The sequence below is a fragment of the Colossoma macropomum genome, unplaced genomic scaffold (genome assembly GCF_904425465.1).
Source record: "Colossoma macropomum unplaced genomic scaffold, Colossoma_macropomum, whole genome shotgun sequence".
In the NCBI taxonomy this organism is placed as follows: domain Eukaryota; kingdom Metazoa; phylum Chordata; class Actinopteri; order Characiformes; family Serrasalmidae; genus Colossoma; species Colossoma macropomum.
The window spans coordinates 22581878-22604656 of NW_023494798.1; the positions used below are offsets into that span (position 1 = coordinate 22581878).

Sequence of the window (22779 nt, forward strand, 5' to 3'; positions counted from 1 at the left end):
AGACAATAAAATGGAATCTCTCAGCTCGTAAAATATAGTGCACTGCAGTGATGAGTAAGAGGATGCAGCTGTGCCTTCTCCACTACAAACCAGCACAAAGGTCACAGCAAGATCTCTGCCATCCGTGGCTTCTCAAGCAGGAGCAAACAAACTCTTCACTACAATGGGCAGAGTGGGCAGTCAGTCACAATGGGTAATTACACCAAATTGCCGCTTCAAAGTATTCCAATTAAAAAGTACTTATGTCTAATGGGCTGTGAATGACATTACGAGCAGCGAAAAGGCTTTATTACACGACATCTTTGTGGGCACCTGAACGTCCCTGTTCACATTAAAAAAGATGAGAGTAATGTATTGATGGAGAGGGTCAACTTCCAAATGTCACAGCTCACACAGCAGCCAAATACTAGAGAGCTTGCAGCTATCAGAGCCATCGACAATCATTTTAATTAAAAACGCTAAAAAGATCAAACAGCCATTTAGCATTAAGCAAAGTGATTTTAGAGCATTTTGAAAGAGGACTTTCTCCATTATTAAAAAGTCCATTAAATTCTTTTCAGGTAGAAGTGAAAAGGAAAGAGTACAAGAGACAGTGTCATATGCCTTTTAAGAGTGTCATGTTAAGTCTCATTTTGATAGTTCGGATCATGCCTTGAACACATGGGAGTACCTTCCATTCCACCCCCCCCCCAACCATGCTCCCTCCCCCACGATGAACTGAGAGCATGGAGAAATAGGGAGGAGATAGGGAAGTGGTGGGGTGCAAAAACTGTCACAGGAATGGAAGGTAGAGATGGAAATTTATAGGACGTTAGATAAGAACAAGGAGTAACTTTGGGCATGGTCCTCCACCCAAACATTATTTCTTTTTTTAACTTCATTAAGAGAGACTGACTCACTTCCAGTCTCTGGAGATAAAATACTGCAGCTCCAGCAGCCGGTGCTCACAGTCTTCTACCATTTTCTCTGTGTAGAGGTGTTCCATGAGGCACGAGAGGATCCTATACATGCACACAAACACACACCAAAATTAGTGGTCTCCATTTGTCAGACTTCTCTGGTAGATCCAGATATTGCATGACAGCATGAAGAGAACAATGGCTATATGTTTCCTGAGGTATGTGAGGTCTGTTGTTTTTTTTCAAGCCACCAGTTGCCAGCATGTCTCAGCACACAGAGAGAATGAGACTACTTTATAGGCCCACTGTCCACTGAACCAATCTGAAAAGACATTCGAACACCTACCACCACCACAGACAGTCTTTGATCCAACTACCAGAAAGTGATGGAGTTATGATTTGTTATAAGTTTGAATCAGTCAGACAGGCTGTTATCTTTACTACTATTCAGCAAGTACTATTAACAATTTTACATGAGGAGCTTGGGTAATTTTGTAACATAATTTTACCAGACATCTATGTTCAATTTGCATAGGAGAAGAAATCTCAGTATAAGTCACAGAGATAAGGGTGGCTACTTTGTTTAAACACTGACTTTACCCCTTCAGAGAGGTCAGAGGGGTCGAATTTTAGATTTGACTCGTCATACAACTAATGGACAATCATAAATGAAACAAAAGTTTTCTAAATATTAAAAGAAGAGGGTTGTCACTTTTACTATGCTAAGGTGGATCCCCTTATATCCCACTATATAACAGAGACTTCACTAGCTGCTTTATGTCATTAACTAGCCTACTCACAGCAAAGTCTTTAACAAAGGGATAGAAATGCTCACTGTATAATTACACACTGACAATTCGGCTCAAATTCTGTTTTTCCTCCTAGTAAAGTATTCATGAGAATGAGAATTTAAAAGCTTGATGCAGTACAGTGTGCTGAAAAGACAAAAACAAATTGTTTAAGAGAACAGACATGAAAAAAGCCTTTCACACTCCATTACAATACCAAATAAAGGATAACTTTCCTCTGTTAAGATGACCACATTAAGTGGTACGTATTCACACACAAGTACTAACACACAGAGCACACAAGGTCACCGGGACTTACATAGGGTCTCCGTTGCGGATGTGTTTGCAGGCTGTCTGGATCACAGACTCACAGGCTTCATTGAGAGCACGATCAATGCGGTAATCAGCCCCAGGGTCTGCAGACTGGATGAGCGCTTGAAGCTAACGGGAGGGAAACACACCTAGTCTTAGTCACACAGGAGTGTGGAAAAAAAAAAAACAGAAGTTCAGAAGAGTTACAAAAAAAAAAAAATTATTAAAATATGGGACTCAACAATCGTGCAAGACCTGGTAGACCACCAAAACGGTCACCATTAGATAAACATAACTTAAATACTTCATCTCAAGCTCCAGTATTGCTTCAGATTTGAAAAAATCCACAGTTGTTTCAATCAATCCTTCTACTGTAAGATGACAATATAGGTATGAAAGGATGTGCAGCAGTCAAGAAGCCACAACTGAGAAAATGAAAGGGCTCTGGCTGTTCTCAGAACAATGGACTAATCATTCCCAGGCACAGAGCTCAATATCATTGCATGTGTTTCTTGGATCATGAAAAGCAGAAAACGTAGTCAGTTTCTATGACTGAATTTTTTAAGTGTGGAAAAATATCCCAGCAGATTTCTTTAAGAAACCAAAAGAACGTTTACAGGAAAAATGGAAGCTATTACAAAGGTAAAGCTATTACAAAGGTTCTGTTCAATATATGTTTGTTTTTCCTCGATGCTAAAAATGTATAACTTGTAATCAGAAGTCTTTTTGACTGGAAATGAAATAAATTAAGGGTGGTGACGTCTGTTCAGTACTGTAGGGTTCTGTTCTGTGATCCCTAGTCATTTTGTGTGATGCCCAATTATTTTTAGTCACTGTAAAAATCTAAAAAACTCAAAGTAAGATACCCAGTCTTTTCACAATCTGTTAGGATTTTTAAAGACGTGCAGTGTATCCAAAGCATATCTTTCATGCATCAGTTCTTGTAGCCTTGTACAACCTTTCAGAAGCTTGTCAGTTTGAATTTGTTTTGCTCAGTTCCAGTCTGTCATTTCTAGCACAACAAACTGCTTCTTAAACCTTTTGTACCCAGCCAATCATTATCCACTGATGAACTATGAAGGAGACTTGCATGATTATGACAACCACTTTTTCTTGTAGGATTGCTTGTAGGTGCATGGGTGCTTACAGCATTTTGACAGAGACTGTCAATTGTGCCCTTGTCCCCCCGACCCACTCTCATGAGGCAGTGGAGTGTGCGTCCCTTGCGGTGCAGACCAGAGCAGTGAGACTCGATCTCTCCCCGACAGTGAAGCACAATCTCTGGGCTCAGGGAGAAATCCTCCATCAGCATGCGCCTGTAGTCAAGCATCTCCCCTTGACACTCCCCACTCACCATGCGGCCTAGAGCAAAACACAGCAGCAAGTGCCATTAATTTGAAAGCATATATACAAATCCACAGTTGTAATAACTAACAGAACTGCATAAAAGCTTCCAAGTCAACATGAACTGGGAATAACACATTTTTCTTCCATTCTATGATGTGCTTCCAAGTGAAACATCACCAGGGAGGGTCTCTGAGCTAACTGACCGTTTTTGCTCAATGACAGGTGGGTGTGGTGGAATAGGGAGGTGATACCTGATATTACTTAAGACTAGAGAAAAACAAGAATGCTGTATTTTAAATTATATGATAAATTGTGCTTAACATGACCAGAGACAACTGAGAAGAAAAGAAATTATGTATTATTGGCACCCCTAAATTTTTTTAGAAACAAAGTGTAACTGAAGCAATTTTCCATTTATATTTTAGTTTTGTAAGTTAAGTCATTCTTCAACATGGGAAAGACAAAAGAATACATAAGGAAAAAGTGTGTTGTCCTTCATGAGTCATGGGAATGGCTATTAAAAATAGCTACTTACCTAAAAATACCCATATCTACAGTCAGGGCAATGATTAAAAAGTTTCAATCAACTTGAACTGTGACAAACTTGCCTGGATGACGACCCAGGTTCATTTTGCCCCCACACTCAGTGAGAAGAATGGGAAGAGAGGCAAAAAAAATAATAAATCTCCAGGATCACTGTTGGACAGTTACAAAAAAAAAGCAGCATTTTGGGTTCACCAAGTCACCAAAACTACCATCAGATGGCACATCCATGCCAACAGATTATTTGGTGGGCATGCCAGGAAGAAGTTTTCCTGTCATCTAACCACAAAGTGGTGCCTGGGGTTTGCTAGACGCTACTGGGACTTCAGCTGGAACCGTGTTCTATGGTCGGATGGTAAAAAAATATTGGCATTTTGGCAACAAACACTCAAGGTCGATTTGGGGTAAAATGGTGGATGACTACACTGAAAAGAGCCTAATACCCACTGTTTAGTATAGTGGAGGGTTTGTGATGTCGTGGGGCTGTTTTTCCCCCAAAGGCCCTGTAAAACTCGGGTACATGGCATCATTGACTCCAAAAATACCAAAACATGTCAAATCAAAACCTGTCTGCTTCTGACAAGAAGCTAAAAATGGGTCATCACTGGATCTTCCAGAAGGACAATGATCCAAATCAAATGTCCAGATCAACACAAACATGGTTTACTGAACACAAAATCAATCTTCTGCCATTGCCCAGTCCCCTGATCTAAGCTCCATAAAAAACCCCGCGGGCTGAACTAAAGAGGAGAGTACACATGAGAGGACCTAGGACCCAGGGGAATCTGGAGAGATTCTCTAAGGAGGAATGGTCTCAACTTCCTGCTCTGTATTCTCCAACCTTATAAGATGTCACAGGTTTGTGTTAGTCATCCTCTAATCCTACATCGTTGGTCACAGGATGCTGCCCACAGAACGCTGTTGGCCAGATACTGTTTGCCGGTGGACTATTCTCAGTGCAGCAGTGACCGTGAGGTGTTTAAAAACTCCAGCAGCACTGCTGTGTCTGATCCACTCATAGCACAACACAAACCAACATACCACCACGACATCAGTGTCATGCAGTGCTGAGAATGATCCACCTTTCAAATAATACCTGCTCTGTGGTGGTCCTGACCATTGAACAACAGAGTAAAAGGGGCTAGCATGTTATGTAAAGAAAAAAAAACAACAAAAACATAACACTGATGAACCACAGTCTGTAATTGTGTGTGCGTGTGTATACATATACACACATATACACACATATATATATATATATATATATATATATATATATATATATATATATATATATATATATATATACACACACACACACACACATATACACACACACACACACATACACACACACACACCCCTACATACATAGGAAGAACTGATTTATGCATGATTTGTATAGTTTCAGCAACACACAAATGTACTGACCTCTGTGCACTGCAGACTCGAGGCAGAGGAGCAGGTATGAAAGCCTAGCTTCTCTTGCTCGGGGCAGGTTGGTGTCCAGGTTACAGCGGTATTTACGGAGGTCAGCCTTGCAAGCTTTGGCCAGTGAGTAACTGACCTTATAGTCCTGAGCAATCAGCTTTTGCCTTGTGGTCAGGGCGTCTCTGCACTGTGGACAGAAATGCTTATTTAGACTCCAGACACACACTCACACCACAAACTGCCACATACATTCCTGTGGGTTTTTTCACAGGCTATGTATGCAGCAGTTAAGCAACTCTTCTGCCTCACGAACTATTTTAAATTCACATAAATGTTTTTCTCTGTTTTACATTTCCTTCACTACAATTCACAATAGTCATACAATAGGTCACACAATTCACATAATCATGTGTAACAAACAGCGTTAGATGAGCAGCACACCTTTTCAGACATTGCTTCCTCAAATTTGTGGTTGAAGAGACATTTGTAGACCCTGCCTTCTCCAGCTTGGGTCTGCAAGAAAGAAATGTGCATGGTTTATGAGCACTTCCACAAACAGGTCATAAAATAACGAGGAATTTTCTAGACCCAGACATTGGAACTGCATCAGCTAATCCTGTCACTATGACACAAGCTGATTTAAGGCCCAGGAGAAGGCGCAGCTGTCAATCATCTTTTCTTGGCCATCAGTGACGTCGATCACCAGAGGGAATGAACAACACTAGATGTGAAATGAGGACGACACTAGCAGTTTTGGAGGTATTAAAGGGCAGGATGGATTCAGAGTAGTAGCCGACCAATTTATGGCTAGTTTTAAATTCTTACAGCACTTTTGATGTGAAAACCATTTATTTCTGAGGATTTAAATTGTCTTTAAAAGAGACTGTCATCTTTACAGTCCATCTGCTCACTTTTATTACAGTCATCTGGACTAAACTGGTAAATCTGAACACAAAATTCCATCACTGTTAAAATTACACAAAATGTATCCATCCTAACAGCTAGCATGAGGATAACGTTATAACACTAAAAATCTTTCTATGAAGAGACCTAATTAAAAAAAGAATCCAGCCAAGAATGCTGGGAAGCTCCACTACCATTGCTGCAATATTTACCTTTTTTAAGACTTCCTATACTTCAGCTTTTCATGTTCAAGTAATTGGAAAATTGAGGACTGACAGCTATATGACAATTTACAGTTGATGACAGAATCATATTAGACAGTAAAACACTGTTTAATTAAGAGTATTTAATCTTTTTCATCATATTAAGCTATATCAGCCAATACTATCGGTTATCTCTTTTAGAGTCTTTAGCTTCTAATTTAGTGTCAGACAAAAAGAAAGTTACATTTTCACAGAAGCGTTCTCGGTCATTACGACAGGAAAAGTAGAGGTAGCGGTCCAGGTGGAAGTCGTCAGAGGAGAGCTCAGCCACTCGCATGATGGCCTTCTTGCAGGCATCTTTGATTTGGTGAGCCTGTTCCTGCTGCTCCGCCTCCCTGACCAAGGCCTTTTCCAGACATGCGATGACTTCACCTTGAGAGTGCAGGTCCTGAGAGAAGAGACGCGAAGAACAGACAAATAGTTAGGTAAAGCACAGATGTTAATATTGGAAGAAAATAAAAAGAGCTAAAGTAAAGAAAGACAAACTGAGAAGAGGTAACCTCAATAACATTCCATAAAAAGATTGTGTGGATGAAAATCACCAAGGGATTTCACACCCACTCAAATACTTCTGGCACCTAATATCTAAAGCACTTTGAAGCAACCACCCTCTGATCTCATTTCATATTAAATTTTCAGACAACAGAATGATGTGTCTTAGTCTAGTAGATCTTTAACTACTGAATAACCTTAAAAATGTCTGCAAGCACTCGAAAGATGTGATTTTAAATATTTATTTCACAGATGTTTTACTTGGAAGAACGCTTTGATGCTCTGTGCTCAACATTTAATTCTCATTCAGTTCTGTCCTGTTCCCTGTGCTGGACAAAAGATTTTCATACTCCATAACTAAAAGCAGGCTACTTCTTTAAAGTAAGCTGGTGGGGTTATACTGCAAGGGCTCACTTAAGACTTCATTCAGACACTGGCCAAAATCATTCCCCCTAAAATCTAAAGAGATTTACAAACATCACAAGAGCAGAAGGAAAATAATTATAAACACAGCAATGATATGAATTCACTGCACAAAAAAAGCTTGCATATGGCTACACAGGCCATCTACAATGAAAACATATCACTATATTAAAAAAAATGTAGCTGACCCCATTTTTAATGATACTGAGAACTAATGATACTATGTGCACTCACTTTGTCGCCAGTAGTGATGCTTCCACAGTGCAGAGTATTGATGTCCTCTCTGCACTTGTCCATGAAGCCACATATGAGTCGGTAGTCACTGAAGACAATACTGGTCATCTTTGTGATGTATTGATGGCACTGGTACTCCGTGATGTTGCCACGGTGATCCACCAGGCAGGACACCAGATAGCCTTTACCTCTCTCCTCATCTGCACATTCTTTAAACTGGTCAGAAAAAGATGAACAGTCTGTGGTTTCACATACTGAATTGCTGTTAAAACTAATAAACTTAAATAAAAAAAAAGTACAAAATCAATGCTAAATCTTTAAATAATGACTTAATCTAGGTATTACTTGGATTCTTTCAGCTTGTGCCATCAAATCTAAACTAAATTAAATCCCTTGAATGTCACTTAGGAGTGGGCAACATGAAATTTTATTGCATTGTAAAAAATTAGGCCACAGTAAATTTTAAAGCACCATAATCAGACCTATTTAACTAGATTTACCGCAGTCCAGTAGGTGAAATGTTGAATAAAAATGACTGTACTCATAGTTTTTGATGGTGTTTTTTTTAATGTGGCTTTGCTTGTGCTTCTTCTGTCTGTTCCATCATATTAAACCTCAAAAAAGGCAACACTGTGATGCATATTGTGTATCAAAAATGTCAAAGTAAAGTACTGTGATTTTGGCCCTTATTCATCAAAGTTGCATTAAAAAAAAAAAAAGTGAATATTTGACCTCCTTTAATGACAAATGAACTACCCTGCGTCTGATTCATGAAACCTTTGTACGACATGGAAACAAGCAGGGAATTAAACGCAAATGATGAATCAGCATCAGTGCATGAAATCAAGCACCAGCCTACCAGCACCTCTTTTACAAATCATACTTGAAGCAGGCCCTAGTTTATGCAGATGTTTTGGTAGAGAGCCAATAAAATGGGAGCCAATGGCTGTGCCACAAAATCAAGCATTTTTGTTCATGTTGTTAAACCATTATGCTGAAATTTACACACACTCCTACCAGACGTCAACTCATTTTACGATCAGATTTGACTGTATGCAAGTTTGATACCAATGTATTTTTGCCATATTGCCACCCCTACTGTCACTTATCTCTGAAACCATTATTAGAATGAGTACCACCAACAGGCAAGACAACACAAATCAAAAACAACAATCTTCAAACTCATAAGCACACAAACTTTTTGGGATGCTGAGTCACAAGCATGTGAGCTGTGAACATGTGGACGCACATGAAAAGCACCAGGAAGCAGAGAAGTTCCTTGTTCTCCTTACTGTTTCTTAACTAGGCCAAGTTAATGAATAGGTTTTGCAAATAAATATGTAACAAACATTATTAAATGAGGTCAGAAGGCACAGGATTATAATGCAAATAAAAGGAAAACACAAGTCACGCTGCTGCATTATGGCTTGAACTGACCTCTGTTACGGTGCTTTTACACACTTCAACTGCCACAGACTCAAACTTTGGATCAGTAGTCAAGTTCAATTTATAGTTCCACAGCAACTGCAGGAAAGAGAAACACAAAAAGTTAAACTGAAACAGATGAGAGTGAGAAAAACAATACCAATATTCAGGTGTTTCCAAAGCAAACCTAACAGAAAAACAGACTTGATAATGTTTGACTGCTGCCAGGACAAATGTGTGAAGTGGGTGTAAAGGGTTTGCCTAATGAGACAGAGCCAGCTGAGAGCTCAGCCATCAGTCTGACCTCAGTCAATGCCAACAGGCGAATCTCCAACAACCCAAACATCTAAACGCTAAAGTGTTCAAAAGTAAACATTTTTTGATAACACATGCCTTTATTTAGTGCTGAATGTATAAAAAATAGAGAAAAAAGTTAAATAGTGTTGCTGCAGTATGTAATGATAGCTTGAGAACGAAGAATGAATCTTAAAGCGTTCATAATTCTATGTTTTGTCATTTATTTCATGTCTTCCTTGAGGTTCACTTACAATGTTGGTCTGTTTTTTTGTACCAAAACTGTCTAAGCCAAATTCAATTTAAAAGAGTATTTTCCAACATCTCTTTGTTCCTATTCTCTTTATTATTAGAATTAAACAGGCCGGTTTTGTTATTATGCCTCTAAGACTGATATATGTAAATGAGCTCTGGTCTGACTGGCCACATTGTATTGTGCATCATTCAAAAAGCAATCTGGACTGAAACACTGCTGTAGTAGATGGATATATACAAATGTGCATATTTTTGTGACATAAAAACAGTGAGCCAAAGAGGGCCATGTTTGCAGCTTGTCTGGACTGTACAGATCAGAGAGTGAAAAAATTTATACACACACTATCAAACTCTTCTTTTGTAAAACTGAGAAAGGTTTTCCATCATAAGCACCCTCTCCACCAACATTCTCCAACAAATATTAACTTCTAACTGGCTTCTAAATGGCACACTAATCCAATATTATGGTTTGTTAGAGAACACTTATTGGGTGTGTTCTGGGCTGAATATGGTACAACACAGTCATAAACTCCTTTTCACTTAATTTTTCAATTCACTCATGTCCCTCAGAGTAGGGTAGTGAATGATTAAACTTTAACACGTACAAAAACAGCACCAAACAGCTGAATCACTCTGTAGGATACCGCCTGGACATAGTTATAAGACCTGTATCTTGCCAATACCTTTACCCAGGGACAGTGTTATCACTGGCGCAAACAGATGACAACCTTACCTTAAAATGGAATCAGAAAAATGCTGACCAATTTCAATACTGTCTCATTAAACTAAAAATTATCTAGATGAAACTCCCTTTAAACTATATTTTTAAAGCAGGTGTGCCCACACTTTTTGTCCTGGGGGGCCAAAGAGCAAGTATAAAAAGTATTTTATAATGTTACAGTGTATTATTGTATTAAAATACAATTTTAAGGACACACTTTGGGTGGTCCTAATTTAAAGCACATTTAGTAACATCATAACAGCAGACTATTACTGTTATCACAGCTCAGGCTCATAGCATGATATTTGCCTCTGCTATCCTTGCAGAAGCAGCAAGTGTACCAGTTGAGTATATAGCCTAGAGGTATGACAACAACTGAGTTTGAAACAGATTTAAGGTGAGACAGACTGCAAACTTTGTAGGCCAAGTTAACCTTCTAACATCAATAGTAGCAAAGCTAAAGTATTGTTTGACTGGATGATGGATAAAACCATAGCGTATAAAACGTTCAGGGAAGAGATTTGAGCCTTGGTTGATCTTCATGTATTTAACCCATTCATGTCCAACAACTAAATGTAGAGTGATAAGTAAAAATGCCACAGAATTTTTAGGTCAGTAGACCGGAATTAATATGATAAATGAAGTGACAAAATCTCACTTATGGCTTGACTGATTTGAAAGATATGCTGATTTGTGCTTAGGCAAGCTTGGACAACATAAGGACCAAATTTAAAATGGACATTAATGGATTAAACAATGGCCAGTGGAGATGCTCCAAAAGCACTTAGTAAATCTAGATTCTGTTCCCCCACATAAAATCCATTAGAAGAAATAGGTCATTAAAGAACATTATGGCCATAAGTTTCAGGAACTTTTATTCTCATATCCTACTTCTCTTCCAATTTAGAACCAAGAGTTGGCCATTGCTGCAAATAATTTGGGCATCTGTGCTGTGTTAAAGTACATGCACATTAAGTACAATAAAGTATATGTTGACTGACGCCACAACACTTGATTATTTGATTGTAATTTAAAATATAACTTGGAAATAATTTCCTGTAACCTGTGGAAAGCCTGAACGGTATGCCACATTCAGCCCAGAGACACACCCAATAAACATTCTCTAACAAACCTTAAAAACCAAAATGAGTTCTGTAAGCTTTAACAGACCATAACAAAGGGACTTGAGAGTGTACCGCCAATAACATGATTTATATTCGCTCCAATTATTTGGGAATTGTCATGCTTTGGAAAGCAAAATAATTTTTAACACCAGATGTTGCGAACTCAAGAATGCCTCAGTTAAATATGTCGGAGTTAAATGTGCTAAATATTTCCAACAAAATTACACATGTATGTTAATATGATCACAGTTATGATCCCTAAACAAAGCTGGCGAATCACTCCTACATGGACCAATAATTTTTTCTTTAAATGAGAACATCAAAAGAAACAATGAGTCTGAAATGAATAGTTTTGTAATGTATGTTAAATTCTCAGTATATTTAAAAAATCTCTTACTAAATGGAGAAAAAATTAATAGTAAAGTGTTTGAGCACTTACATGGTTGCAGTCTGTGGAAATGTCAATTTCCTGGAAGAGAAGAAAGGAGGAAGAATTAAAAAAAAAAAAAAGATCACATTTGTCTTAAAATATAGACAGAGGCAGGGGCAAAACAGATAGGGATCTGCAAAAGATTAAACTTTACAAACCCCACAGAACACAAGTACAGTCAGGAAACCTGAATTAAGACAGTCGAACAAATACATCAGCTTCATACAGATAATATTGGAATAAATGTCATTCAAGAAATTAAGAAACTTTTTGGACTACATTTTAAACATGAGATTAAGCTTTGTCTAGGATTAAATCAGTGGGGAGTGTTTCAGGTTAGATGCAATTTGTATTCAAAATAGTCCTATATGATCTGAACACCTATTTAAGCACGTTTCCACAGACCCTAATATGATACAAACTTTCAAACTTCTGGTTGTCAGGACATCAACACAGACTACACATCAAATTTAATTACAGCCACTATGCTAATGTAGCACAGAATTCTGAAAGAGGATTATATCCTACTGAAAGATTATTTACACAGGAAATCATTTACTGTTGGGGTACAGGAGCATGCATCAGAGAGACAATATTAAACAACTATATGAATCTGCAAATTGACTGAAAATGAATAAATGAATGAACAAATAAAATCAACAAAAACTCCAACCAATCAATCAACAAACCAGAAACATGTTATGAACTAGTCTTAAATAAAGTTGGACCTTTATGCTAATTATGGGGCTAGACGATTTACGGAAAACATCTAACAGCAAAATAAAAGCCATTACTTCTGAAAAATGAAGCTTCAGGCCTTTCTTTCCTCGTCGAGAAGACCAGCACATTAATTTTTTGGGGCTTAAGGGGTTGAATGTAGTGTGCCAGACTGCAAGTTCACAAGCTCTGCATTATTAGGTTAAAATTTTCCCACATTAAACTTGTTACAAAGTTAAGATACAATTAAAAATCCAGCTTTCGCCACTGCACAATTAAAATGTGCACTTTCAAATTTCAATTTTGATATAAATACGATCAATCATTTAGGACCAGCTATCTATGTTCTATTCATCTACAATGGTGTAAATCTCAGACTTCACAATGACAATTTCACATTTCTTTACAGTTCTTGCGGAAATTAATAAAACGCATCATGAAATTTCAAATTTCCTCACAAGTCTTTTCAATTAGTTTTTTTGTAGGATTCCGAACTGTTAAATGTGACAGGAGGAACTATTTACACAGAAGTGTAATATAGATAGCTAGAGAATTTTATTTTGGCCAAAAAAGAGCACAAAGTATAATTATAATTAATTGTAATTGATTTATTATTTATAAATGGCCAGACCGATGCATTTTACACTGAGTATTTATAAGATTACTTCAACCACATATTATATGCATACTGTAGTCTAAATGCAAAGTGCAGAACACTGTATTCCCATGAAATGCTAAGACTAAGTACAAAGAGTTTATAAAGCTAATCTCAAAGACAGAACCGCTATCGGCATTTAACAGCAGAGGAGCAAAAGAGCAGCTCAGTTAGAGACACTCAGTAGAGTGAAAGAGCAGGTCATGCCAGCAACAGAGACACATAACACAACCATCCCTAGCCCTAAATAGAGTAAGACGAGCTGCCAATATCTTGATGCCATATGATCTTAGTGACTACACCCAGATCAACCATCCAGCTTCACATACTAAAATCTGCCCTAAAACAAATGTTTGAAGTAGGGAAGGCAGTTTCAATCAATTCTCTTCAATTGTCTTTTAAACATGCAGCACTTTTAAGTACTACAGTGTGCCCTGAGGAACACTCAGCAGCCAACTCAGCAATGTGACCAAGCAGATGCCCGGCTGTGACCTGCTGCCTTTTCTTCAAAGTGAGATGCACACATGTGCACTGAGCACGGAGAGCACATGGCACACCTGAGATTCAAACATGGTTGTGTCACTGCACTTTAACTAGATGAGTCACTTGAGGATATCTGCAGAAAAAGTGATCTTTTTTGTTAAATGGCGACTGTGACATCATACAATGTTGGTTATATAACTTTTGTACCTATGCATGGGTTATCTTGAGTTTAATCAAATTTCTTGGAGGTCTGTTTTCACAAGGAGTGTTTATTTCCTGCCATTCAACCAGAGAAATATGGTATCTTTGTGGCTTATTCAGTCAGTACTTTTCACATCAGTGTGCTCTAGCTCCAAAACTCAACAGTATACCTACTACAACTGGTCATCTATTCATGCACTCCTGAGGAAGGGGTACGATCACTATTATTAAAAATAATGACAAGACCTAACTATATCAAAGTATAAAACCTGAACTCTGTCTATATCGCCCATAAAAACGAAACAAAAACTAATATGAAATAATACAGAATCAAACCTGCAAAGATTATAAATATTTACTGTATTCTTTTGCTCACTTGTCTATCCCTTCCTTCATTTATCTATCCATCCCATAGGTAAACAGCATGAATGCATGCAGTCCCGCTAACAGAAGCGGAGAAGAGGAGAAGGTTCAGTGAGACATGTGGCAATCAATAGTTTGAATGGAAATCAAACACCAGGAAGTAAATATAGCAGACACACAAACCCCTACAGAGATGTCATCCTATCCTTTATATTGATGTTCCCTGAGGCTTATCTACAGACAGCTGCAAACACAAATGCAGATCTTTAGCCAGGGCCACTGCCTGAAATAGCTCCTAAGAGAGAAAGTAAAAATAACTAAGTATTCACCACCATTACAATCAAACCAAACAAATTTACTCTAGGCTTCTATACAAAGTACGCAAAGTGGAAACTTTTTTTGTGCAAAATGTAAATGAAAAAAAGTGATGCTGTGCAAATATTTTAAACACTTATTAATCGGAAATAGTACTAAGACAACATATTAAAATGTTAAAACTAAAACATTTGATTGTTTTTTGAAAAAAAATGCCCATTTTGAATTTGATGGCAGCAACACATTTCAAAAAAGCTGGGGGCATGTTTACCACTGTGCTGCATCACCTCTTTCTTTAACAACACTAAGTGTTCAGGAACTGAGGAGATGTTCATGCTGTAGTTTTGAAAGTGAAATGTTCTCCCACCGTTGCTTGATACAGGATTTCAGCTGCTCAATAGTTCGGGCTCTCCTTTGTTGTATTTCTTGTTTCATAATATGGCAAAAGTTTTCAGTGACAGGTCTGGACTGCAGACAGGCCAGTTTAGCAGCCAGACTTTTTTTTACTACGGAGCCATGCTGTTGTAATACATGAACATGGCTTTGCATTGTCTTACTGAAATAAACAAGGCCTCCCCTAAAAAAGACTCTGGATGGCAGCATATGTTGCTCCAAAACCTGTATATACATTGTTCAGTAGGGGTACGGGAAAAATCGATTCTTAGATGCATCGTGATGCGGACGTGAACGATTCTGAATCGATTCACAAATGTCAAAAATCGATTTTCTAAATATTTCATTTATAACGTAATGTTGACGGAACGCAAAAGGTGGAACTTGGAAGTGCGGAAGTGCAGCGCCCGGACAGTCTGTGGTGGCACATAACAAAAACACAACTGGATGAGCGAGAAATCCGACCGGCTCCCACTGCATTAAAAGCCAGGTTAGATCAGGAGTCACAACACAAATGTTAACATTTTGTCCTTTCAACAAAAATCAAACCACCTTGGCAGCCACAACATTTAATGTCCAGTATGTCTCCGTATGTGATAATGTCCTAGTATAGACTAAACAATATAAACAAAAACACATTTACTTTGCTCTGCTTTAAGCTTTTCTTCCATTTCCGCCAGAAAACTTTTCCTCAGAAGTAGATCAGTTAAATGTCTCAGCGTTCGACTGTTTTACGAGGCTGAAGTCACTTCTTATTCTCCAGCTTCTTGTTCGAATTTACCCATTCCACCTTAAATTCTAACTGAGGCGCCGAATGTAAATGCGGCACCATTTAAGGTGGAACGGGAGAATTCGAAAGAGAAGCTGACTTCAGCTTTGCCACTTTTTAGTGTGTGACAGTCTCTCGTTGCAGATTTAACGTATCAGGAAACCAACTGTGCCGCTTATAAATGCGAATAACGCATCGCTGCAATGTGACCTGCAGTCGCTGCGAAACAGGGCTTTCGCGCTTTGTTGCGCACGTCCCGCCTCAACGATATTTTACTGACACAGCAGGTTTTTCTTGTATTTTTATTTTTACTTATTTACTTTCTGTAGAGTGATTAGCTGAGCCTCACCACAAGCATTTCAATGCATAAATGTCCTGACGTTGTGCAAGTGACAAATAAACTTGAAACTTGAACTCGAAACTTGAGCTCACACAGTGAGAAAAAATAAATGCTACATAGAAATGCATCGATCGAGATGCATCGATAATCGTTTTATAATCGCATCGCAGCCCTCTGAATCTTAATCGAATCGAATCGTGAGGTGCCTAGAGATTCCCACCCCTATCGTTCAGTATTTATTTTGCCTTCACAGATGTGCAAGTCAACCATGCCATATGCACGAATGCACCTCCCCACCATCACGCCTACCTACTTAGTTGTGAGATGTTCCTTCAGGTGTTAAACAACTTTACCGGTCTGCTGTCTCAACTTTTTAAAAAAAAGTTGCTACCATCTTATTCAAAATGGGCATATTTTTCCCCAAAACAATAAAAAGTTTCTCAGTTTCAACATATGACATTTTGTCTACACACACACACACACACACACACACACACACACACACCAATGGCCATGACCTCATAAGGAGTGAAGGAAGGCCTACGACATAGTTTAAAGCAAAACCAAAGATAAGATGTTCCGTTTTGTTGCCTCCAGCATTTTAAGAAATCCAAAGTGGTATGACAAGGGATGCAGGATCAACAGATTTTTGCTCCAAATGCGCAATTGGCCAATTTTTTCATTTTTATTTTGGTTGATTTGCATTACAGATTTATGAGGTAAAAACCGCAAGTCAGAGGAAATGCACTTGTGCTGTATTTGAATGCTGCTGTTACTCCTGTACCGAAACATTGTACCATAATTATGCATGGCTCATTGTGCTAAACAGTTGTCTGTTGCCTCTTACTTTTGATGTAGCACTTTATTTGATTTGCTATTTAAATAGGTAACTGATCTTACATTTACAAATTAGACCTTTAACAGTTATTATATTATCACCTGAATGAATTATTTAAACACTTGTTTAAGTTTGAACTGTTTTTGTCATCTGTTGGAGGATACAAAGTATCAACAGCTAGGAAGCAAGATCACTAATCCGCTAATTTGGAATTTGCCTCTAATTTATGTACTCAATGAACTGCAATTATCTTGATGACAATTAGTCATCAAGTAACATGTCCTGATCGCGACAGGCATATTAAGAATTTAAAATGTTTGGCCCATTAAAGAGCAAATGAAATAGTGTTTAGTGCTAATAGAAGTGTTTTTATGTGTTCATTTAGCCCATATTATTGTGAGCTTAAGGTTACAAAAAGGCATAACATAAATTGCTCATATATATATATATATATATATATACATATATATACACATATATATATATATATATATATATATATATATATATATACACATACACACACACACACACACACACACACATATATATTATATATGTATATGTATGTGTGTATGTGTGTATGTATGTATGTATGTATGTATGTATGTATGTATGTGGAATGCCACAGGGCAGTGACAATTTGTAGGGTGGACGCACTGGAAGGTACAAGTTGCTGTCATTCATCTGTGGAATGATATATTGACCATATAGCATAGTAAAAGTGCATCCTCGTTCGGGGATGTTGAGGCACTCAAAAATGCTGCATAGATGCTGCTTCAAAAAATTCCAGCAACAACCACACATTCCTTTCAGCGTGTGCAGGTTTTGTTCCTTCTAGACTAATGATTTATTGAGACAAGTTGATTATTATTATACAAAAACAAAGGGAGTGGGGCTTAACCTTATACTACTCGTCCACTTCTCTGAAAGAAGACAAGTAATTTCCCATGAGAAGAATAATTACTCCACTCACTAAATTTCTCTGAACCACTGCCATCTGCTCCAGTGTGCAGCTGCACCTCAAGCAGCCGGTTTGCGTTTCTGGTAATGCCAGCACAAGCCTACAGGAAAACGCTCCATGGGACAGTAAGCTTGGGATATGCTAAAGCTGTGCAATATGGACAAAATTCTAGCAATGTTGTTACATTGCTGCATCTGGTGATTGCAACATTCACCGACAAATCAATGTGATACAGTGAAGATATGTGAAGATTGGCCTGCATTATTTTAACCTAGTTAAAATAATTTACTTTTGATGAAGTGCATGTAAGACTGAATGAGCTGGGGAAAATATCCAATTGTGATATTTCTCCCCAACTGGCAGTACACAAAAAAGTTGTAGTTGTGTTACCATGTATACATCACATGAATGTTTAGTGGCTTCTAAAAGGTCTACCTCATCTACAGACAGTTCACAAGTTCCATGGTATTAAATTTGCCCACTTAAAATGCAGCTCTTAAGATTTAAAAATTGCACCCCTTCAAATTTCAATATAAAAATAATTCATCTTTTGGCCCTAATTGAATGAATATCTTGATTCATCAAAACACCCTCCAAAGCACCCATCTGGAACTGTAATTGGTCACTATGATCACTGATTCATTTGAGGGCTTATTTACATACAGCAGCCTTCAATACTGCCAATGGCTCACAATACATCACAATAATGATTTACAGACAATTTACAGACAATAAAATGCTCAGCACTAGGATGAATCCAGATCAGAAGCTGACCACACATTACTCTGGACAAGCTGCCTGGCGAAAGCGACAGATTCTTTTTTTTATGCCACTTTGAACTTTTACCACACACACACTCTTCCAGATGTTCTCATTTCCTCTCTCTGACACAGCGGGAAAGGAACAGAGGAGGGCAGGCGTAAACCATCACTAGCCTGCACTCCCTGGCTTATAGCATGATCTAGCACTTTTTCCACACTGATTGATATCTAGAGTCAGCACGGATCTGCGTTCTAGCTTGAGTTACAAATGGTGTTACACATTACTATTAGACATGTTTTATGTATGATATTTCTCAGCATTGACTTCGGCGATGTCATGTCACTACTTTACATACGGACTCACATTCAGTAGAATGGTGAAAGAACAGAGAGCAATACAGAAACCACACACTATTGTCATTTTATTTCCACAATCTTTCAAAGCAGAGAAAAATTTTAATTTTTTAATTATCATGTTTTAATTCACAATGTTTAGATAAGTCCCCCCACCCCCCAGCCGACTACTTGACACTGAACCCCCAACAGATCTTAGCGCTGAGTGGGAGTGTAATGCAGAATGGCATCATAAAACCATGCATCCTTAAAAACAAGGGTGACTGCTGTGACTTCTTAGGCTTTAGCAAGACACGTCCACAACACGACCCATCATAGCATACCCTTCACACCTGTGGTCAGTGAATTATCATCACTCTTTTCCGCTCAGACACAGTTTTCTTGCAAAACAAAAAACAAAAATAGACAGAAATTGTAGTGAATGTGTGTAGGATTTTGACAAGAATTCTAAATAATGACCATTAATTATCACTCTATTCTGACTCGCACATTTTGTCAATAGTGGCCACAACCTACAACCTTAGAAAGAAAAAAACCTTTTATTAGGAGTGGGCAATATGACGCGAAAATGTATGTCACATTGCCATAATATGCTTTCTTGAGCAAACTGCTAATAGCATCTGCAGTTAAGGGACCCTTGCAAACTGCATGTTTCATTACAAAGAAATCATAATTAGTCATGTTTAAATGTATTTAGTGCAGTGAGGCAAAGTTAAAAAGGTGAATGCAAATCATTACATTCATAGTTTCTGACAGCATTCTTAAACATTATTGTCTGTTCTTATCAAACCTTGTGAAACTGTGATCCGAATCATGTATCATGAAAGTGTTGATCATTTCTGATGATGTAGGCTATAATTAAAATGCAGCTTTTGTGATTTGACAAGTGCACTCTCTTAAACTGTGATTTCAACATAAAAACAATTAATCTTTCAGCCCTACACAATACCATACAATATTACATTCAAACATTTGAACATCCCTGGTCAAATTACAAGCTCTGATGATTTTTTAAATTAAAACAAGTTAACACATATACTGGGAACAAATTTTTCTGCAGAATTTCTCTTTAAAAAAATAAAATAAAATCTAAATTGGCCATAACTTTTGCACAGATCACATTTTATATTTCATTTTTTCCGATATGTTAAATTCGGCAAATATGCAGTAATTATCATCAACAACAAAATATACAGTAATAAATCAACAAAATGTAATTTGACCAAAGGTTGCATATGACTGTATAATATAAAAAAAATTTAAATTATATTACACGGTAATTTAATACTTATAAATATGCATAATAATATAAATACATATTACAAAGAGACACTGACAGACACTGGAAAAGTTACAAATATTCAAGTGAATGCTTACCAAAATATATTTTACAGGCATTTACGAGTGTGCAAATAACTCATGTAGAATCTAGTAATGAAATGAACATCAGGCAGTTAGGCTCTACTGTATACAAAGTATTTTTTCAGTTGACCTGAAGAAAGACATTGATAATAATGAACACACTGCAGTACAATGTACAAGCAGTACACTCACTAGCTTCATTACTATCTTCCAAAGCATGATAATGCAAATGAATGCACAGGACACAAGCCAAGTCTATTAACCCAAACAGTGCCTCAGGCCTTCACTGGATGCATAAAAAGCCTTTCCACTTTTAAGGCCAGTAAAGACATCCCTCAACTAGCCTAGAGGAAGGAAGAAAATGTCTACTCTATCTTTAGCTTTCTTATTAGTGGCAGAAACAGCATGAAGTTCTTTTCTTTAGCTCAGAGTTTTTGAGAAGGCACTAAATATATCAGAAGGCCCAAATACATAACAGGCCTAACCAGGCAAAGATGAATTAAACAACACTGAGCAGAGTAGCTATTAATCATTTACAGTGATAAGAGTTTACACCTGTTCCTGAACTGAACAGCAACGCACAGACGTTTTCAGCGTGTTGCGGTATCAATCTTTAATGTGACTACTTTACTGAAAGGGAAACAAGCGCTCCCTGGTTGTTGTGGTTTTATGGTTTCCACTTTCAGGGTAGAGGCATTACGTGCAGGCTGATAATTACCATCTATGGATGTGCTTACCTTAAATCAAATCATGTAGGCAATGAAAGGGGGTTAGTAAAAGACAGTTTTTAACTGAACAGCATTATAAGAACATCTAAGCTCCTCTGAAGCTGTACAAAATTCTTTTTTGCTGCTTCATGTTTAGCAGTGGTGGATGTTAAGCAACATAAAATAGAATGAAGTGACCCTTTACCAGCCAGATGCAATATGGACTTAACAATAAACAGTATGCATTACTTGCATAAAACAGTTACTAACACAAAAATTAGACAAAGTTATTCGGACACCCCTCATAATTACTGAGTTCAGGTGTTTCAGTCACATGCACACACTCGCTAAAAGGTGTACAAAATCAAGCACATAGCCATGTAATCTCCATAGACAAAGACTGGCAGTAGAATGTGTCGTACTGAAGAGCTCAGTGGCTTTAAACGTGGCACTGTAATAGAATGCCACCTTTGTCACAAGAGAGTTCGTGAAATTTCTGCCCTGCTAAACAAGGGTGCAACAATTAACTGACTTAGTCGACTAAAACTGACAACCAAATTAGTTGGCAACTAACTGAATAGTCGATTAGTTGGTGACATCACACGTGTTTCTCGCACAAACTAGGAATGTTTTGATATTACCACTTACTGGAGAGTTAACCAGAGTACAATGGCAGCCTCAAGATCAAAGTGTGGGAGCGTTTTACGTTAATCTCAGAAAAAATGCTTCCAGTCGTGCTATTTGTAAAGCTGACTTTAGCTGGCATGAGAGCACATCCTCCATGTTGGAGCTCACTGGGTGAAGAAGAACGTCGAGGCCACAGGTGCGTTAAAATTTGGCGAACATAGGAGAACGTTTGCAAACGTTTTCTGTTTGCCTCGAGTTCTCCTCTAATATTTGCCATCACTTGCTAACAGTTTTAGGAGGTAGTCCTCCGCAAACATACAGGGAAGCCGGACGAAGGGTTACCGTTAACATGAAATGTTTACACAAAAATCACTCAAATGTCACTTTACATAAAGAACAAGTTTGCCACAAACGTTTGCCACTGCTTGTCGAATATGAAAGCAACTTATGATAGTTTGTTCATAGATATACACACATAGATGGCGCATAGGGTTTAGCCAGGCATGTCAATGGCGCGGCCATTTTAGGCCGGTCAACATCACTGCTGAACTGCGTTCAGTACCATTACAGAGCTGCAGTTTGTGAAAAGTTCTGTCCAAAATGATACTATTTTAAGAATACTGCACTCAGAAAGCAGAATAGGACTATATAATGGAGAGAACGCAGAGAACCACACTCGTGTTTGTGTGTTGTTTATTGTTTGTGTGATGTTTGTGTAGTTATGGCCGTGTGGTTGGTGAAGCACAGAAAACCTGTTGGTGTGATTAAGCGAATACTGATTTAATTTTGTTACATTTTGATGCTGCTACTTCGCACATCATTGATTTTAAGTTGTGACAGGAAAAATACATTGTTTATTCATCTTTTGCATTAGCAGGATAGCTCATTAAAACTGTACATTTTTAAATAAGGTAATTATCTTTATTGTCTACACTGTTAGTTAGCAAATACGTAAAACAACCTCAAGCTGAATTTAAATGCTGATAGCTATGTAAGAGTTATTTGGTAATAGAGCGATACATAATCTGAAAAGTCGATTATTCGTT

At 37.8% G+C, this 22779-nt stretch overlaps 1 protein-coding gene across 2 annotated transcripts in view; it reads right to left on the reverse strand.

Annotated features, from left to right (window-relative positions):
* The window catches only part of glg1b (golgi glycoprotein 1b), a 41921-nt gene that overhangs the window by 13532 nt on the left and 5610 nt on the right, over nucleotides 1-22779 (reverse strand). For both annotated transcript variants that reach the window (XM_036584540.1, XM_036584539.1), the window contains exons 2-10: nucleotides 11894-11923; nucleotides 9073-9159; nucleotides 7636-7851; nucleotides 6671-6874; nucleotides 5762-5833; nucleotides 5321-5507; nucleotides 3147-3361; nucleotides 2007-2128; nucleotides 900-1001 (exon numbers count right to left, since the gene is read on the reverse strand). In XM_036584540.1, coding sequence (XP_036440433.1) covers nucleotides 900-1001; nucleotides 2007-2128; nucleotides 3147-3361; nucleotides 5321-5507; nucleotides 5762-5833; nucleotides 6671-6874; nucleotides 7636-7851; nucleotides 9073-9159; nucleotides 11894-11923 — 1235 coding nt within the window. The remainder of the gene's footprint in view (nucleotides 1-899; nucleotides 1002-2006; nucleotides 2129-3146; nucleotides 3362-5320; nucleotides 5508-5761; nucleotides 5834-6670; nucleotides 6875-7635; nucleotides 7852-9072; nucleotides 9160-11893; nucleotides 11924-22779) is intronic.